Genomic DNA, 18,747 nt, shown 5'->3' on the forward strand with positions numbered 1-18,747 from the left:
ACCGCACGCTACGCCGTCTCCATGGCTGCGGGAGACACGGGGTGAGCGGGAGGGATCGGGACCTCCTTCGGCCCCTGGCTTGGGCTCTGCCACCCCAGACCCGGTCCCGCTCCGCTTCCCCCCCCAGACCCGGTCCCCTCGGCCCGGCCCCGCCGCTGACCCGCCTCTCTCTCGCTCGCTCTCTCGCCCGCCGCCCGCAGGATGTACCGCAAGGAGCGGAGCGTGCCGCTGAAGAGCAGCAGCTCGGCGCTGTACAACAACCTGAGCGTGCTGCCCCTGCGCGACAAGCAGCTGACCTACTTCGCGGCCGTGCACGGCAGCATCGTCAGCCTGGCCAGCGCCTCGGCCGACGGGCTCAGCGTCTCGCACCGCCAGCTGCAGGCCAAGGAGGGCGGCCTGGCGGTCAGCGCCTCCATCGTCACCCAGGTAGCGGGCGCCGCGATCCGGGCCGGGCCGGGCTGGGGCCTGCCCCGCTCCCCCTGGGCAGCCCCCCCCTAGCACCCCCGTGTCTCAGCCCGCCTGACACCCCAATACAGGCAGCCAGACCTGAGCCCAGGGAACAGCTGGCGGCGTGGAGGGCGGGATCCTGCCCGGAGAAGGGAGCCCTGCGGGCGCTCTGGGACTCCCCGGGGACAGCCCCGGAGGCAGTATGATGGTGGGCAGTGAACGGGATGGGGGCGGGGTATAAAAAAGGGCTCCTGGGTTCCCCCTGGTCCCCCTGACTCACTGTGGGCATGTGTCTCTGCTTCACTGCCCCTGCCAGACCTTGGGGGGGACAATATCCACCTTCCTCCCACCGCAGCCTGGGTGGAACTCTGGGAGCACGTGGGTCTCAAGGCAGGGCCACCCCTAGATGGCTCTAACCCACCGGCCGTGCATATCAGTCACAGTTCTCAGCAAGTTACAGGAGGATGGGTGGATGAATGGACTATAAGGCGGACAGAGAGCTGGCTAGATCCTTGGACTCAACGGGTAACGATCGGCGGCTCCATGTCTAGCTGGCAGCCGCTCACAAGCGGGGTGTCCCAGGGGTCAATTCTGGGGCCAGTTTTGTTCAACATCTTCATTAATGATCTGGAGGATGGGGTGGATGCACCCTCAGCAAGTTTGCAGATGACACTAAGCTGGGGGGAGTGGTAGATACACTGGAGGGCAGGCATAGGATACAGAGTGACCTAGACACATTAGAGGATTGGGTCAAAAGAAATCCGATGAGGTTCAACAAGAACAAGTGCAGAGTCCTGCACTTAGGACGGAAGAATCCCATGCACAGCTACAGACTGGGGACCGACGAGCTAGGCAGCAGTTCTGCAGAAAAGGACCTGGGGGTAACAGTGGATAAGAAGCTGGATATGAGTCAGCAGTGTGCCCTGGTTGCCAAGAAGGCTAACAGCATATTGGGCTGCATTAGTAGGAGCATTGCCAGCAGATCACAGGAAGTGATTATTCCCCTCTATTCGGCACTGGTGAGGCCTCATTTCGAGTACTGTGTCCAGTTTTGGGCCCCCCACTACAAAAAGGATGTGGACAAATTGGAACGAGTCCAGCGGAGGGCAACAAAAATGATTAGGGGGCTGGAGCACAAGACATAAGGAGAGGCTGCGGGAACTGGGCTTGTTTAGCCTGCAGAAGAGAATAATGAGGGGGATTTGATAGCATCCTTAAATTACCTGAAGGAGGGTTCCAGGGAGGATGGAGCTAGGCTGTTCTCAATGGTAGTAGATGACAGAACAAGGAGCAACGGTCTCAAGTTGCAGGGGGGGAAGTCTAGGTTGGACATTAGGAAAAATGTTTTTCACTAGGAAGGTGGTGAAGCACTGGAATGGGTTACCTAGGGAGGTGGTGGAATCTCCATCCTTAGAAGTTGTTAAGGCCTGGCTTGACAAAGCCCTGGCTGGGATGATTTAGTTGGGGTTGGTCCTGCTTTGAGTAGTGGGTTGGACTAGATACCTCCTGAGGTGCCTTCTTACCCTAATCTTCTATGATTCTCTGTCAAGGTTTTTGAAGTCCCCTATGAAAACCAGGTCCTGTGATCTCCCCTCTCTGCCTGCCCCTGACTGACCTGCTGTCATAGATTGGAAGGCAGAGGGGCCCATGTGATCATCTCGTCTGACTTCCTGTATTACACAGGCCAGAGAACTGCCCCAAAAAATTCCCAGAGTAGATCATTTAGAAAAACATCCAATCTTGATTGAAAATTTGCCACTGATGGAGAATCCACCATGACTCTTGGTAAATTGTTCCAGTAATTAATTACTCTCACTGTGAAAAATTTTGCCTTATTTCCCATTTGAATTTGTCTAGCTTCAGCTTTCAACCATTGGAACGTGTTAAACCTTTTTCGCTAGATTGAGGAACCTGTTACTCAGTATTTGCTCCCTGTGTAGGTACATACAGACCTTAATCAAGTCATCTTTTAACTTTCTCTTTAAACTAAATAGGTTGAGCTCCTTGAGTCTATCACTACAAGGCATCTTTTCTAACCCTGTAATCATTCCTGTGTCTCTTCTCTGAATCCTCTCCTATTTATCAACGTCCTTTTTTAATTGTGGGCACAGGATTCGAGCAGCAGTCATATCAGTGCCAAATACAGTGATCAAATAACATCTCTACTTCTCCAACTCGAGATGACCGTTTCTGCGTCCCAGAATTGTATTAGACCTGTTGGCCACAGTATCACACAGGGAGCTCATGTTCAGCTGATTATCCACCATGACCCCCTGATCTTTTTTAGAGTAGCTGCTTCCCAGGATAGTCTCCCATCCTGTAAGTACAGCCTACATTCTTTGTTCCCAAATGTATGCATTTAGCCATATTAAAACATACATTGTTTGTGGCATCCAGTTACCAAGAGAGCTAGATTGCTCTGTCTCTCTTCATTATTTACCATTCCCCTAATTTGTTGTGTCATCTTGCAAACTTTATCAGCGACGATTTTATGTTTTCTTCCAGGTCACTAATAAACATGTTAAATAGCATAGGGCCAAGAACCAATCCCTGCAGGATGACCCTGGAAACACACCCAGTTGGTGACTATTCCTCATTCCCAGTTACATTTTGGGACCTATCAGTTAGCCGGTTGATTTGGCCCATAGTTGTTTTCAGCTTTGTGATATTGGCCTATTAAAGCACCAAGAATATCTATTACTGGTATGAACTTTATTCTGCTTGCACATTATAAATGTGATCAAGTCATGATCATTGGTACCTAAACTACAATTCAGTTTTAGTTCTGTGATCAGTTCGGACAAGGTCTAATACAGAATTCCCCCATGTTGGCTGCAATAACTCCGTTCCCTTTCAGGCCTCCTGGTGTGTCCTGCCTTCTCGGGTTCTCCTTGTCCTGACTTCTCAGAAGGGCATCCAGGTAAGATTGCTTCCCAGTCTAGGCCCTCAGAAGGCAGTGGGGAGGTCCTGTGGTGGAGAGCTTTGTATGAACAAGGCCAGTCTCCTGAGCTGCGGGGAGATCAGTGGATATGTGTCATAGGGCATGACTTCCCCATAGCACCCTCTGCTGGGAAAGCCTGGCTCTGCAGGCACTTCTGCCTCAGTTTCCCTTCACCCGGATTTTCTCTCTCTCCCAGAGTTTCACATGGCTCAGCCCTCCAGCTGAGTCATTCTCAGAGTCATTCCTCTTCCACAGTAACAAAAGTCCCAAACAAAGAATTTTTCCACCTCACTTGGGCCTCTCTGCAGCCTGTCCTCCAGGATCAGTTCCCTGTCCCTTCTGAGTTACTTCTGAGTCTCTCTCTTCTGAGACAGAGCATTGCTTCACTGCACTCCTTCCTCAGGAACACAGCTTGCCCTTGCCCTTGCTCCTAACAATCCTCTATCAAACTGTGCTTTCTCTGCCCTTTTATAAGGCTCAGGTGTTTCAGGCTGTCACTTCAATTAGTCCAGCCATATTAGGCTGGGAGACAGTTAATTATGGCACAGGCACAGGGGTGCTGGAATTACGGGTGCGACCCCTGGCTTGAAGTAATAATAGCCACCAAATGCACAGTTCCCATCATATACAGGTTAGTGTTGTTCAATGGCTTTCAGCAATCCCCTGTAAAAATTGTTCCCAAGCCCACGCAGAGATGCGACTGGCTGAACAGGGCTGGCCAGCTCCAGGCCAGCAGGCTGCCCTGTTACAAGGTACCTTCTGGAGATCCTTGTGTCCATGACTTTGGGGGCCCCAACTAAGAGGCGTGCCTGCCCCTCCCTAGAAATCTTTGTGAGAGCAGCACTCAGAGTTCTCCTGATAGCTTCAGGCTCATCTACCTCACCAGGAAGTGACTCTGCAGTGAGCTGACCATGTGGTTTTCACTCCCCAGATGTACGAGTCAGATGGCTCCATCATGGTTTATTGGCACGCTCTGGATGTCTTGGAACCACCACCAGGTAAAGATCCCAGCTGGGGGAGGCGCTGCAGCAGGAGCCAGGGAGAAGGGCTGTGCAGAGCTCTGCCTCCTGCCTGGACGTACCCTGGGAGATTTCCTGGGAAGGGGGCAGGATGAACCGTGGACATGGATTTTGTGATTGTGCACTTGGTGTGGCACAGTTTGTCTCCCTCCACCCTAGGAGCCACTCCGGCCCAGGGAGCCAGCAGAAGGGAGGATGTTGGTTTTATTTAGTAATTAATTCCAGGAAGTGCTATTGCCCGTGTTGTGCAGGAGATCAGACAAGGGGGCCCCAATGCTCCCATCTGGTCTGACAATCTATAGTTTCTCTGTGATCTGGCCTTAAATCAGGGTGTCTGGGCCCCCACGCCTGTGGCCCTGACTTTCAAAGCATCCCTCTTGTGGCCTGGGGTCTCCCTTGAGTTCTGGGGTAGGAGCTGCTGCGGGGGTGTAATGGGGCTTTGCCTTTCCTTTCAGCACAGGCAGTGTTTGCTCGAGGGATTGCTGCAGCCAGTGGGCGCTTCATCTGTGTGGGTGAGTGGGATCTCTGGTACCTATGGCTGCAGAAGCCGGGCACCTGTCTGCTGCAGGGCAGGCCTGAGGCAGGGGAGGAGAGGCCTGGAATTAGGGGAAGCAAAGGGCCTGCATACAGCAGCTGGATGAGGGAGCTGGGCTGTGAATGCTGCACTAGGAACACTAAAGCTGTGGGGAGGATGGGACTGTGAGTGTACAGGAATGGGAAGGAGAGTCTATTCAAGCACCTGCTAGGTGGGGGGGAACAGAGGCTGGTTCCACGGGTGCAAGGGTTTGCTCCTGAAGCTGGAGGAGTTATTGAGGGGAGATGTGAGGACCTGGTCTGGGGTGTGGGGTGTGGAGACCGGCTCCCAGAGGTGGGAAGGCTAGGAGGCTGATTCCTAGAGTGGAATGGGGGGTCTGGTAGCAGGCTGCCAGTGGCATTTCCCTCACTTGTTCACAGGGACTTCGTCGGGACTGGTGCTGGTGTTTGACATCCCCAGCAAGGGAACAAACATCACGCTGAGTGAGGTCCTGGAGGAGCATCGCGACTCCATCACTGACATCGCCTCGGAGGTCGGTGAGAACCCGGTACGGAGCCCTGGCACCGCACACTGCTCCTATCCCAGGCTCCGTGCTACGAGCTGCTTAAAGCTGGATTGCAAATGCCAGAAAAGTTAATTGGGCCCCTCTGCCTTGAGAGATGCCCACAGCCAACTGGAAACCAGTCTGTCAGCCCTTCCTCTTTCCCACGCAATAAGTCGAGTCCCATGTGCCTCCCAGCGGAGGAGACTTGGAGCTGAGGCTCTGCTTGGACACTAATGATCCCAGGGCCCTTCCTGGGAGAGCCAGGGCTCATTGACCTCTGCCAGGGCTAGCACAGTCCCAGTCCCTGCAGGATGGGTACAGTAGGTGGTGCTAACTGAACACTCTCTTCTTATGCCTCTCTATCCCATATGATGCCTGGTGCCTTCACACAGCCATCCATCCTTGGCAGGCTGAGCTTTTCCTCATTCACTTCAGTAGCTTTCAGTTCTGCTTCTGTCATCCTTGATCTGCCTCCTTGCCTTTTACCCTAGGGACTGCGGTTCAGTGCCTCTCTTGTTACGTTATTCAGGTCTTTGCTCCAGGAATGTCCTAGCCAACTCCATGTTTGTGCCGTCATTTCCTGTCCTGTTGGCTTTTGTTTCGTCCTCCTGCAGAGTTCTTTGTTCGTGGTTTTTGTCTGGCCATCTGATATAGAGGATTTGGCTAAGGCAGCAGTTCATGACAACTTGGAGTTCAGTGAGTGAGGTCTTCAGTCTCCGTTTCCGTGCCATATAAGACCAACTTACCAATGATGTTAAATAGTCAAAGTTTAGTTTGGAGGGCAGGATTTCTGTTTCCCCAGATCAGCTTTAGTGTTACAAAGGCCCATCTGGCTCTTGCTGTTCTGGCTGTAATGTCTTTTGTCTGTTCCACCTGTTGTACTGACAGTACTGCCAAGAGACATGAAATAGCAGACCTCTTCTATGTCAGTCCTGGAAACTCTTATTGGTGTTTCTTGGGTGTTGATGATCATGGTCTGAGTTTTCTCTGTATTGATTTTCAACCCTACAAATTGTGCATAGGCCTGGGCCTAGAGGTTATTTGTTTTAGCTCGCCTGTCTCTATGGGTATGGGTTAGCAAGTTGATGTCATCTGCAAAATCAAGGTCCTCTAACTTCTGTGTGGAAGTCCATTGTCTGCCCCTTGGTTCTTCAGTGGTCTCTCTCATTGCCCAGTCCACTACAGTAAAAAGATCATGGGTGACAAGAGGCATCCTAGTCTGATGCTCGTAGTAACCTTGAATGGTTCAGTCAGGTCACTTTCATGCATTGCTTGGCATGTCAGATTTTCATTGACAGTTTCTATGATGTTCACAAATTTCTGAGGGTTTCCATCGTGGTGTAGCAGCTTCCATGAACCTGTTTTATCCACTGTATCCAAGGCTTTTGGATAATCTATACAATTCATATGAAGCGCTGACTGCCATTCGATCGACAGTTCTATGATGATACATACGGTTATGATTTGATCATACATGATTTCGCCTGTCTGAACCCTGCCTGTCCTTGTCATAACCTTGAATCTACCACCTTCTTTATTCTGTTGAGAATAGTGTGTTTGAATACCTCACTTGGGATAGACAACAATCGAATGCCCCTCCAGTTTTTACACTGACCACGGTCTCCTTTCTTTGACAGCTTCACCACATGATCCTTTTCCCATTCAGTTGGTATTTTTTCCTTCTTCTGATCTCTTTTGTAAGAGGCCTAACTAAAAAAAGAACAAGTGACTCCAGGGGGAACATGCCATAAAGAACTAAGACTATCGAGGGAAGTGATTATTCCCCTCTATTCGGCACTGGTGTGTCCTCATTTGGAGTATTGTGTCATTTTGGGCCCACTACAGAAAGGGTGTGGACAAATTGGAGAGAGTCCAGCGGAGGGCAACAAAAATGATTAGGGGGCTGGAGCACAAGACGTATGATGAGAGGCTGTGGGAACTAGGCTTGTTTAGTCTGCAGAAGAGAAGAGCGAGGGGGGATTTGATAGCAGCCTTCAACTACCTGAAAGGGGATTCCAGGGAGGATGGAGCTAGGCTGTTCTCAGTGGTGGCAGATGACAGAACAAGGAGCAACGGTCTCAAGTTGCAGGGGGGGAGGTCTAGGTTGGACATTAGGAAAAACTGTTTCATAAGGAGGCTAGTGAAGCACTGGAATGGGTTACCTAGAGAGGTGGTGAAATGTCCATCCTTAAAAGTTTTTAAGGTGCAGCTTGACAAAGCCCTGGCTGGGATAATTTAATTGGGGTTGGTCCTGCTTTGAGCAGGGGTTTGGACTAGATGATCTCCCAAGTTCCCTTCTAACCCTCCTCTGCTATGATTCTACGAAAGAGTTAATAGGCTTATGGAGGGGACAGTATGACGACACTGCCTACAATGGTATGTAGCCAATCTGGGACTGCTAGCAGCAAATATCTCCCATGGACACTGGCTGGGGAGGGCTCTGAGTTACTCCAGATAATTCTTTCCCAGGTGTCGAGTCCGTGGGTCTTGCCCACATGCTCAGGGTTTAGCTGATGGCCACATTTGGGATCGTGAAGGAATTTCCCCCAGGTCAGATTGACAAAGACCCTGGGGGGCTTTGTTTTCCTCTGCAGCATGGAGCACAGGTCACTTGCAGATTTAAACTAGTGTCAATGGTGGATTCTTTACCTTGAAGTCTTTCAGCCGTGATTTGAGGATGTCAGTAACTCAGCCAGAGGTTCGGGGTCTGTTACAGGAGTGGGTAGGCGAGGGTCTGTGGCCTGCGATGTGCAGGAGGTCAGACTAGACGATCATGATGGTCCCTTCTGGCCTGCCTATGAGTCTAAAAGGCTGAAAAGAGTGCTAGGAATGACAGACAGACGCACCGGCCTGTGCATTCCAACCTGACATGAAGACACAGCACATCATCAGACAATTGTCAGGAAGAAAATAAAAATAGCAACTGACCAGCTAAGACAATGAGGGCAACTTGACAATAAAGACATCAGAGCAACTAAATATCTGGAGGCAGCACTTTCGTCAGCTACTTAGTCTAAGCCCACTGCCAGCACCGGTCTCTGTCAGCTGGCTGGCTAGCAAAGCCTCCCTGGATTCAAGGCCACTTCTTAGCGAGGGGGTCTCCCCGGTCAGACTGTATCCACTCCCTTAGCCAGAGTTCCTTCCCCCCCTTCCCCCCACTTCATGCATTCCCACTGGTACCATTGTTCATTCCAGAGGCAGCTGCCTGCAATACGCTTTGGGATGAAAGAGCAATAGAAGTGTCAGATCCACAGTGAGCCAGCACATAGGTGTCTGTGCTGCATAACACAGCAAGAGCTGGGCCACACTCAGATCCTCCCGCTCCGAAAGCCCAGGCCCTGACCACTGGAACCAATGGAGAGTCTCCATTAGCTGCTGTGGTTGATGGCCGGCTTCCCCCTAGTGGGTCTCACACTCTCCAGCTTGTAGTGGGCCAGGAAGCTGCCCATCACCCCATCTTCCCAGGGGAGGGGGTAGGGACCCGGGCCCACCCGCTCCTCCAGGTCCCAGCCCAGGGGCCCTATGAGGAGCAGCTATGTGCTGCTGATACTGTTTTCCAGACTGCACGCTCTTCCCCTGGGCTACTTTTCCCCCTCCTTCAGTCCTTCTGGCTTCTTGAGCCAGTACCTTCCTCCTGGCTGCTCCACAACAAGACTCTGCTCTCCAGTCCTCTATACAGCTTCGCACTGCTCAGGTAGCACCAGCACTGACTGTTTGGAGCAGAGGGCTTTTATGGAGCACCTGGCTAGTCCTTAATCAGCCTCAGCTGCTCCTAATTGCCCCCTAATGGCTCAGTGAGGCTGTAGGAAACAAGGCCCTGAGCATTCTGGGACTCACATATCTCCCCTCCCCCACTCTCCTGCTGCCCGCCGCCTTCGCTGTCTCACACCGCTCACAGGATGGGGGGCTGACACACAGGTGAACAGTTCTGACTGGAGCCACCCCCTCGAGGCCAGCCATGCGCTAGTGCACCAGCTCATTACTTAGTCAGGGACGTATGTTTCAGTCTGTTTTCTGGGAGCTCATTGGCAGAGGGGAGTGGGTTATAAAGTAACTCTCCTGCACTTCCGCGAATAATCTTATGGCTCTCCTACATCTTGGCAGATGAAAGGAAAGATACCAAAGTCAGTCAGTCAATGGTGCTTGGCCGTGTTGTGGGAGACAAGCCCAGCGTGAGCGGCCCACCTTCCCCAGTGGCTACAGGCACTCGCCAGATGGAGGTTGGAGCATACTCTGCTTCCTGGCTCACCTACGGGCCTCAGCCTGGGCTCTCTGATCACTCCCCGTGGTACGGCACCGGCCTTAGCCCGGCTTCTCCAGACCGAGTGGCTGTGGGCAGGGCTCTCCCAGCTGTCAGTGGGATGCTGAATTTCTTGAGACCCTGCTTGACCTTGTTGCTGTATTGGAGCTTTGGCCTTCCTCTGCGTCACGGGCAGTTCTTGAGTTGGCCGTAGAGTCCAGCCTTTGGCAGACAATCTGCGCTCCATGTGTCCCAGCCAGCGCAGGCCGCACAGTCTGCAGGCCGGGGCTCTCGAGAAGCTCGCCGTTAGTGATCTGTTGGGCCCCAGTGACTCCAAGGATTTTTCGGCGGCAACGAAGGTGGAAGCTGTTCAATCTCCACTCCTGCGTGGAGCACGTGACCAGCTTTCACGGAGGTACTGAGGACACAAGCCTGACTGACGGACACCTTTATGGTCAGGGTTAGCAGCCTGTTGTCCCAGACACGGGAGGTAAGTTTGCCAAAAGTGACAGAAGCTTTGCTGATTTTTCACATCGGGTTCTGTATCAAGGCTAAGTGAGCGGGTGAAGTTGAGCCGAGAGAGCAAAAGTGATTCACTTTGTCCAGAGCTCATTACGGCTGTAGACTTTAGGTGGGATGTTAGTGCTCTGTGACATGACGACAACTGTTCGTTTCTTAATGCTGATGGCCATGCCGAACGTGATACATTCAGCAGAGAACTTCTCCATCGTGATCTGCAGTTCAGCAGGTGAATTAGAGACAACTGCGGAGAGCAGCTCCCGAACAGTGAGCTGGGTGACACGCCTTTTGCTCTGAACTGGCTAGAGCATAGGGCTCAACGAGTAGTGATCAATGGCTCCATGTCTAGCTGGCAACCGGTCACAAGCGGAGTTCTCCAGGGGTCGGTCCTGGGGCCGGTTTTGTTCAACATCTTTATTAATGATCTGGAGGATGGGGTAGATTGCACCCTCAGCAAGTTTGCGGACGACACTAAGCTGGGGGGAGTGGTAGATACCCTGCAAGGTAGGGATAGGATACAGAGTGACCTAAACAAACTGGAGGATTGGGCCAAAAGAAATCTAATAAGGTTCAACAAAGAAAAGTGCAGAGTCCTCCACTTAGGAAGAAAGAATCCCATGCACAGCTATAGACTGGGGACCGACGAGCTGGGCAGCAGCTCTGCAGAAAAGGACCTGGGGGTAACAGTGGATAAAAAGCTGGATATGAGTCAGCAGTGTGCCCTGGTTGGCAAGAAGGCCAATGGCATATTGGGCTGCATTAGGAGGGGCATTGCTAGCAGGTCACGGGAAGTGATTATTCCCCTCTATTCGGCATTGGTGAGGCCGCATTTAGAATATTGTGTCCAGTTTTGGGCCCCCCAATACAAAAAGGATGTGGACAAGTTGGAGAGAGTGCAGCGGAGGGCAACAAAAATGATTAGGGGCTGGAGCACAGGACTTATGAGGAGAGGCTGAGGGAACTGGGCTTGTTTAGTCTGCAAAAGAGAAGAGTGAGGGGGGATTTGATAGCGGCCTTTAACTACCTGAAAGGGGGTTCTAGGGAGGATGGGGCTAGGCTGTTCTCGGTGGTGGCAGATGACAGAACAAGGAGCAACGGTCTCAAGTTGCAGGGAGGGAGGTCTAGGTTGGACATTAGGAAAAAGTTTTTTACTAGGAGGGTGGTGAAGCACTGGAATGGGTTACCTAAGGAGGTGGTGGAATCTCCATCCTTAGAGGTTTTTAAGCTGCGGCTTGACAAAGCCCTGGTTGGGATGATATAGCTGAGGTTAGTCCTGCTTTGAGCAGGGGGTTGGACTAGATGACCTCCTGAGGTCCCTTCCAACTCTAATATTCTATGATTCTATGAAGTCACCTGACTCCATTTAAACAAGCTGCTGTCTGTCCTCGATTCAGCCAGTCCGTCCGGCTGATCGGTTCCGAACGCGTACTTCAAAGATGCCAAAGCCGGGATAATAGCAACTAAGCTATTTGGTGACTGGTTATTCTACAGTATCCTTGCCAATCGCTGACCTCCCCATGCTCCAACTGGCAGAGAGGGGGCCCAGGGCAGGGCACTGACTGTCGCTTGTCCCACTGCAGGATGGAGCTGCTGAGCTGGTGACGGCAGACGACTCCGGGACCCTGTGTGTCTGGAGATCCAAGGAGGAGTTCTCCCTGCTCACCAAAATCTCTGCCTTTGGGTAAGGCCAGGAGAGGGGGCAGTGAGATGAGCCTTGCTAGAGATGGGGCCCACGTGAGGGAGGATGGGTGCCTGCAGGCAGAGGGGTTGTCCTGACGCAATGTGGGCGGTGTTGGGAGAGCGGGGGGAGCCCCGGTGGAGTGAGTGGGGCTGACGTGTCTCCTCCGTGCCCAGGTGGACCTGCTCCTCCGTGAAGCTGTGGAACGGGGTCATTGCTGCTGGCTATGGGAATGGGCAGATCCGGCTGTACGAGGCAGCGAGCGGGGCCCTGCGTGCCACGGTCAACGCCCACTCTCGCTGGATCTACGCCCTGGACCTGGCGCCCCTGACAGGGAAGGTAAACCTGCCCGAAGACCTCCCCAGGCTGCACAACGCCACTGCCTGCCAGCCTCAGCTCCTTAGCCTTCCTGCCTGGATCCTCCACTCTGGATCCCCCCACACGTCCCATGGCCGTCTGCATCCCTCCACCCGGGGTGGGGCCTGCCGCCCCACCCTGGGGACTGGGAGAGTCGACCAGTCCCCAGCCCAGAGCCGGCATGCCACCGAGCAGACGGCCTCCGTCACTGCCACACCAGGCGTCTGCAACATCTGGCTGCACTGTGCTGGGAGGCTCTGCTCTCTGCAGGCTGAGCACAGGCCCCAAGCGGAGAGGCCAGCAGAGCCCCAGGGAGCCTGCACTCTCCCATCTCCCCTCTGCCTCCCTCCGCAGCTGCTGTCCGGTGCTGAGGATTCCTATGTCCAGATCTGGAAACTGAACCGGAGCCCAGACACTGGGGACATGGAGGTGAGGGTCTGTGCTGCGATGTCCATGTGCCCCTGCAGAGAGCAGTGCAACTAAGGGTCTGAGCATGGGGCTGGGATCCAGGAACTCCTTGGTTCTGGTCCCGGCTCTGCCACGGAACCTGCCGCCAGTCACTGCTCCTTTGTGCCTCAGTTTCCCCCTGTGAATCCCACCATTGCCACAGGGGCTGTGCGCTGAGCTGGGGCCGAGCTGCTGTAGTGGCACAGAAAGGGCCCAGGGGCGAGAATAGGTGAGGGGCCTGGGTCCCCTTCCTGACCCCAAAACCCTCCCCCTCATCCCCCCCACTGCCCCTGCCTAGTCCCCTCAATCCATGCACCCCTCCAGGGCCTTTTAGCTCCACTCCTGCTCCCCACTTCCATGATCCACCCCCCTCATCTCCCTCACTTGGTCCCTTCCAGCTCCCCTCCAACCCCCGCCCACTCCTCCATCCTGATCCAGACCCCAAGCCCCACTCCAACCCCCTCCCCCTCCCTCAACACCCAGCTCTGCTCCAACCCCCCCAGCTCCCCTCACCCCATCCCTCCCCCCACTTCCCTGCCCCACACAAACAGCCAGTGCTTTTACCTTGCACTTTGTCTCTGGGGGGCGCTGTCTCTTCCATCACTGGGCTCTCCTGCATGTCCGCCAACGCTGCGATCCCCTGCACCTTCTCTGCGTGTCTTTGCCAGTTGCTGGTTCCAGAGGAATCCCAGGGGGCCAGCTTGCCCCACTCTCCCAGCAGCCCCTCCAGCTGGGTCCCCATAATCTGTTGGCCCTGGTGTGACCACACCCCTTGCACCGTTGCAGTTACGCCCCTGAGGTGCTGAGTGTGATCTCCTCCTATTCCCTCCATCCTGCACCGCCAGCTCCTCTGTCAGCCTGTGCTCTGCTCTCCCGCCTACCTCCTCCCCACTGAAATCCCCCTCAGCTGACTGGCTGGAGCCGGGGGTAGGCGGGGGCGGGCCTCAGCCCCAGACCTGGGGCTGATGATGAAGCACGGGCAGGGCTGGAGGCTGGGGTGGGTGGGGAGGAGAGGAGAGAGACCCCTGAATGGCCTCCCAGCCCGCAGAGGAAACTCTACTGCGTCCCCTTGCTGCAGCCTGGTGCCCATCCCCTTGTGGGAGCACGGCGCGGGGTGCCAGGGGCAGCTGCTGCGGGGAAGCCCGTCAAGCCCTCGGGGCCTGGGCTGGGCTGCAGAGTCTAAGGGCGCTCTGTCCTGCCCCTGCAGATAGAGCACTGCCTCGCGGAGTGTGTGACGGACACTCAGGTCTGCGGCGCCCGCTTCTGTGACCCCGAGGGAAACTCCTTCGCTGCGACCGGCTACGACCTCAGCGAGATCGTCCGCTATGGCCCGGCCTAGCTCCCACTGCAGGGGCTGTGAGCGCAGGGGGGGGGCGAGGAGGCACCTGCGGGCATCTTGATCCCAGCACCAGCCTGTGCTGCTCAGCTGTGCCCAGGGAGCCGGGGACTCAGGGCAGAGCCCGACTCCCGTTGCACAGGGGCTGGGGCAGCTACAGGCGGCTGGGGACGCATCCCCAGCTGGGCGAGATCAGACGCAGGCGTGGGAGCTGACTCTTACAGAGGTGCTGGGGGGAGATCGGCCCTCGACAGGGGGAGGCTGTTCACAAAGAAGGGGGGCGCAGAGCTGCCAGGGCTAAGTGGCGCCCAGATCTCTTCAAACTGAAGTCAGAGTCCCACTGGCCTGATGCCTGCTCCCACGCCCAGGGATGCTGGCTCATCTTCCTCCCCTGGTGGGCGGGCAATTGCTGTCACCTGCCTGTGGCTGTTGTCCTGCCTGGCCCCTTGACCACGGGCCCTGCAGGCTGTGATCCCCCATTCCTGGAGCCGGGGCCCTCGGTGCAGGCCCTGATTTGGGGGGTGAAGGTGCGGGGGCTGTGGAGGTGCTGTCCTTCAGTTCAAGACAGGAGCAAATCACCTGCCCCTGGGTGGCCCCCTCTGATCGTGGGCAGCAGAGCGCTCCGGCTGGGGCTCGGTACAGCAGCTGGGGACGTGCCGGCAGAGGCATGGACGGTTGGCACCGCTCTCTCTCCCAGGCCACTGAGCAGCCCCAGGCAGGGCCATGCCTTTCTGATCAATCGCAGCACAGCCCATCCTGCCGCTGTCCGCGGCCAGGGCGCTAGCGCCAGCTGCCGAGCCGGCCCGGCCCCCTAGCACAGTTGGCACTCGAGTAGGGGGTGCTGGGCTGGGACGCAGGAGACTGGGGGCTATCCCTGGCTCTGCCCTGGGCCTGCTGCGTGACCTTGGCCAAGTTGCTCCCTCGCTGAACCTCAGTTTCCTCAGCTGTGAAATGGGGACAGCCACCCTCCCTCTGCCACCCTGTAAAGTGCTAGACGAGCGCTAGCTGAGCAGATGTGGGTTTGCCCTGATCTGCTCAAGTCCCCCCCGAGGGGTCCCATCGCAGTACCACCCAGCGGGGACTGGCAGGGGCCCGTCTGTCAGCAGCCGTGGGAACAGCTGCCATGTGCTGCTGTGTTCAGCGGCCCCCCCCCTGACCCCCCCCCATTCCTCCCCCAGGGCAAGGAAGCTGCAGGATCCAGGCTTCCCCCCCCCCCCCACCCCCAAGAGCGCCTTGGGGGCTGGATTATCCTGGTGTGCACCAGGCCCTGGTCAGCCTTTGCCCCTGCTCGCAGCCCTGGGTACTGCCCCTGAAGTGCTGCAGGTGTGGGGCTGGGACCCCTGGCTCTGACTGAGGGGGGCAGGGGCCAAGAGGGTGTTGCCATGCCCCTTCGGGCACAGGCTACAGCCCAGGGCTGCCCCTGCCTGCCAGGAAGGCTTTCAGAGGGGCGTGATTAGTCTGCGGGTGGGGCCAGGGCCCTTGGCAATGCTTCTCATGCAGGGTGAGGGGAGCCCTCCTGTGGGGAACCCTGCAGCACAGCCGGGGTTCTGCTGCCGGAAGACAGGCCAGCCGCTTCCCTGCCTCTGCTGCTGTGCGGTGTGACGGCTCGAGGGCCAGCCCCAGCCCGGCAGCTAGCCTGTGGGTGGGGGAATGGGGATTTGGGGGTGGGGGAGTCCTTTACCGTCGTAGCATAGACACGGCTCAGGGTGGCTAGGGTAGGGAGTTAGCGCTGCTGGCCGGGTTCAATTCCTCTGCTGATTAAGCCAGGTCGGTTCCTCCAGTCCCCTGCCTTGGCAGCTGAAGGTGGCTTGCTTTGTGCCATGCTCCTGGTGTGCACTGGCCGACAGCTGCCACCCTCGAGGGGCTGCGTGTCACCCTGGCTCCAGCTGTGACATGTGCTGGAGGAGTGACGTGCTGGCTCTCTGCCCCGGCCCCTGGCACGCAGCTTCGAATCCCTCCCCCCTCGGCTTACCAACACCCCCAGCCTACCCCAGGCCTGTGCGTCGGCTCCGCTGTGTCCCGGAGATGTCAGCCCCTCTGCTGAGCGTGGCCCTGCAGCACGTGTGGGGAGCAGCACGGCTGGAGCTGGGGCAGAGGGCCCGTGGGGCAGGCAGGCTGCTCTGACTGCCAGTGCCCTGCCCCTGCCCATCGGCCCGGCCGCATCGTCTCTCTAGAGCCCGGCTCCCTGCTGCTGCTGCTGCCATAAATCAGCTTGAGCCCGCCCTCCTCGTGTGCCGGAGTCGTTTGTGGGGGGCTGGCTGCTGGGGGGTTCTGAGGGCAGGTTGGGGGGCAAGGGCGGGTCTGTCTCCCCAGGCTGCAGTCACACACATGGCACTCGTGGGTGTGAAAGCCAAACTATAACCGGGCTCACACCCGCAGTTTCTGGCGGCTAGGTCCAGCCCGGTTCCCTGTTAGCCAGGCGGGGCAGGGACGCGGCCCCCTGCGGCAGGTGGCTCTAGCCCGGCTGCCAGAGGCTGGGCCGGGCCAACGGTGCCTCACTCGCTTGCCCGTCGCCGATGCTGGTCCGTCCCTCTGCAGCACAGGAGACCGGGCAAGCTGCCCCTGGGGCTGCCCCAGCAGGGCCCTTCTTACAGGCAGTGGGGGCTACTGAAAGCCTCCCCAAGCTGCGTGTGAAAGCAGGGCCCTGCTGCTCAGCCCCCCCGTGTGCTAGCCTGCAGCAGTGCCCCTTCACAGTGGGGGGGGTGCAGAGGGGTTAACAGCAGTGACTGACAGGCCCTCAAGCCCATTCCCACCCCCATGGGGGCCAGCTGGCAGCTGCACAGCCCCCTCCCTGGGGAGGATCCTTGGCCCTGGTCCCGCCCAGCGCCCGCGGCGGGGGGCACAGACAGTGACCGGTGTGTGCACTGCCCAGCCCGAGGAGGGGGAGGAGGGGGTCGGTCCCACGCTAGCCACACAGCAGGGGGCGGCCAGCCTGAGAGTAGAAGGCCATGCTGCCCTGGGGGGAGCTCCTGGCTGGCAGCCCCGTGGGACTTGCACCCCAGCCAGCCGGGGGGAGGGGGGCCTGGCTCCATACAACATGCGAATTGGGGGCAGCGCCTGCTGAACCTGGGCAGCTGCCTTGCCCCCACCCCATTCCGCTGGGGGTGCAGCCCCTGGGCTCCCACTCAAGAGGGGGCCCTGTGCCCCTGCCGTGGGGAGGTGGGCAGCCGGGTCCTTGCAGGGTAGGGGCCTGATGAAAATGCCCAGAGGGGTGGGTGGGGAGCTCCCTCCACCGGAACCCCCTGGAAGTAGGCCCGAGCAGTGGGCGCTAAGGCTGCCCTCAGCGCCTGCAGTACATGCTGGGGGGGTCAGAGGAGGGAGAGCCCCCTGCACCAGCCAGCACTTGGGGATCCACCCAGCTCCCCCCTCCTTGTCCAGGGGTCTCCCCTCTTGGTGACGCCTGCCAAGACGAGCTGGGGATGGTGTAGCAGGGGCTCCACCGCATCCAGCCCCTCGGCAGCCGCCTGGGCCCCAGTCGCTAAGACCAGCCTCCAGCCCGGCGGAGGTGCTGGGAGAAGAGCGGCAGGTCGGCGAGGCCGGGCACAGACGCCGCCCGTGGAGATACAGGAGCTGCCGGTCGCCACGGCAGAGGAAGGTGGGCAGCAGGCGCTCCACGCCGCACGCTCAGGGAGTCACTGCAGGGCCTGGGGGCAGCCGGTGGGGACCTGCCTGCGGAGTTAGCACAGGCCCGGCTCCCCTTCCTCCAGGGGCAGGCTCAGGACCCCCGCAGAGCCCCCCTGCAGTCCTGGCTAGAACGCCCCCATGGGCTCCTGCAGGTGGGCCAGGAACCCCAGGAGTGGGACCAGGGTGTGGAGTTGGTGCCAGAGCATGGACAGGACCAGCTGGTTCAGCACCAGTGCCCTCCCCCCCGCGAGAGCCAGGCGCTGGGCGACGGGGTAGAAGTGAAGGCCCCAGGCTGTGTGCAGCTGCTGGGACCCTCCCTGAGCCAGCCCCAAGAAAGGCAGCAGCAATAGCAACACCCCCCCCCCATCACATCCCCCACGTGGTCCAGCAGCACCTGCTTTCAACTCCCTGCACCCCTGCAGGAGCCCCCCCCGACCTAGTGCCAGAGGGGCCAGGGCTGGCTGCGAAGGGAACAGCTGCTCCACGCAGGCGCCATCCTGCCAGGAGCCACGGGCCAGCTGGCTCTGCTATGGGACAGAGAGAGCACGGTGCTGCCCGGCCCCTGCACTGCTGCTCCCCCCACCAGGCCCAGCAACGGGCAAGGCTGGGTGCCACCAGGAGTGGAGGGAGGCGGGGGCAGGCCTGCAGCCGGTGTGTAATCAGGGGCAGGGCAAGAGAGATTGTTCAAATCCCCTTTGCTGTGACTGATCCCCCCTCGCCTGCATCAGTACCAGGGCGGGGCAGCAGAGCCAGGCCTGCAGGGGAACCAGGCCCAGACAGGGACTGCAGCTTCGCCCAGAGCCTCAGCCCATGGTCCCCCCCAGTCCCTGGCCGGGCAGGCTGCTTCCACCGCCATCCTCCTGTGCCCGTGCAGAAGCTGCAGCCTTCAGCAGCTGCTCCAGGCTGAGCGTAGAGGCGGAGGGAGGCAGGAAAGAAGCTCCGGTGGAGACCCCAGCAGGAGCACATGCAACAAGCCAGCTGGGGGGGACAGGCGCCCACCTGGCCTGGCCCCAGCCCAGCCCTCAGTGGAACGGCCCCAGCCACGCCCCACGCAATAACT

The 18,747-nt window shown here is 57.7% G+C and overlaps 1 protein-coding gene across 2 annotated transcripts; it reads left to right on the forward strand.

Moving 5' to 3' along the window:
- Positions 1-7: 7 nt before the first annotated feature.
- On the forward strand, positions 8-16,137 carry WDR54 (WD repeat domain 54). Of its 2 annotated transcripts, XM_067533577.1 has the most exons (10): positions 8-41; positions 201-426; positions 3,305-3,367; positions 4,320-4,386; positions 4,863-4,919; positions 5,362-5,489; positions 11,826-11,926; positions 12,100-12,262; positions 12,635-12,709; positions 13,935-16,137. In XM_067533577.1, exons 1-10 carry the CDS (start codon positions 22-24, stop codon positions 14,064-14,066), a joined length of 1,032 nt encoding a protein of 343 aa, XP_067389678.1. In that variant the 5' UTR covers positions 8-21; the 3' UTR covers positions 14,067-16,137. The 2 variants fall into 2 exon arrangements, with proteins under 2 accessions (XP_067389678.1, XP_067389679.1); XM_067533578.1 differs by lacking the exon at positions 12,635-12,709.
- Positions 16,138-18,747: the final 2,610 nt, after the last annotated feature.

Source organism: Emydura macquarii, unplaced genomic scaffold, assembly GCF_026122565.2.
Source record: "Emydura macquarii macquarii isolate MOO-44397 ecotype Brisbane River unplaced genomic scaffold, CSIRO-AGI_Emac_v2 contig_3345, whole genome shotgun sequence".
NCBI lineage: Eukaryota > Metazoa > Chordata > Testudines > Chelidae > Emydura > Emydura macquarii.

What these genes read in the sequence shown, in the direction of transcription:
- WDR54 (XM_067533577.1), top strand. Translation starts at nt 22, where the DNA reads ATGGCTGCGGGAGACACGGG. An exon ending in TGTCTTGGAACCACCACCAG is followed by an intron (nt 4,387 to 4,862) that starts GTAAAGATCCCA and finishes CTTTCCTTTCAG; the next exon opens with CACAGGCAGTGTTTGCTCGA. An exon ending in CAGACACTGGGGACATGGAG is followed by an intron (nt 12,710 to 13,934) that starts GTGAGGGTCTGT and finishes CTGCCCCTGCAG; the next exon opens with ATAGAGCACTGCCTCGCGGA.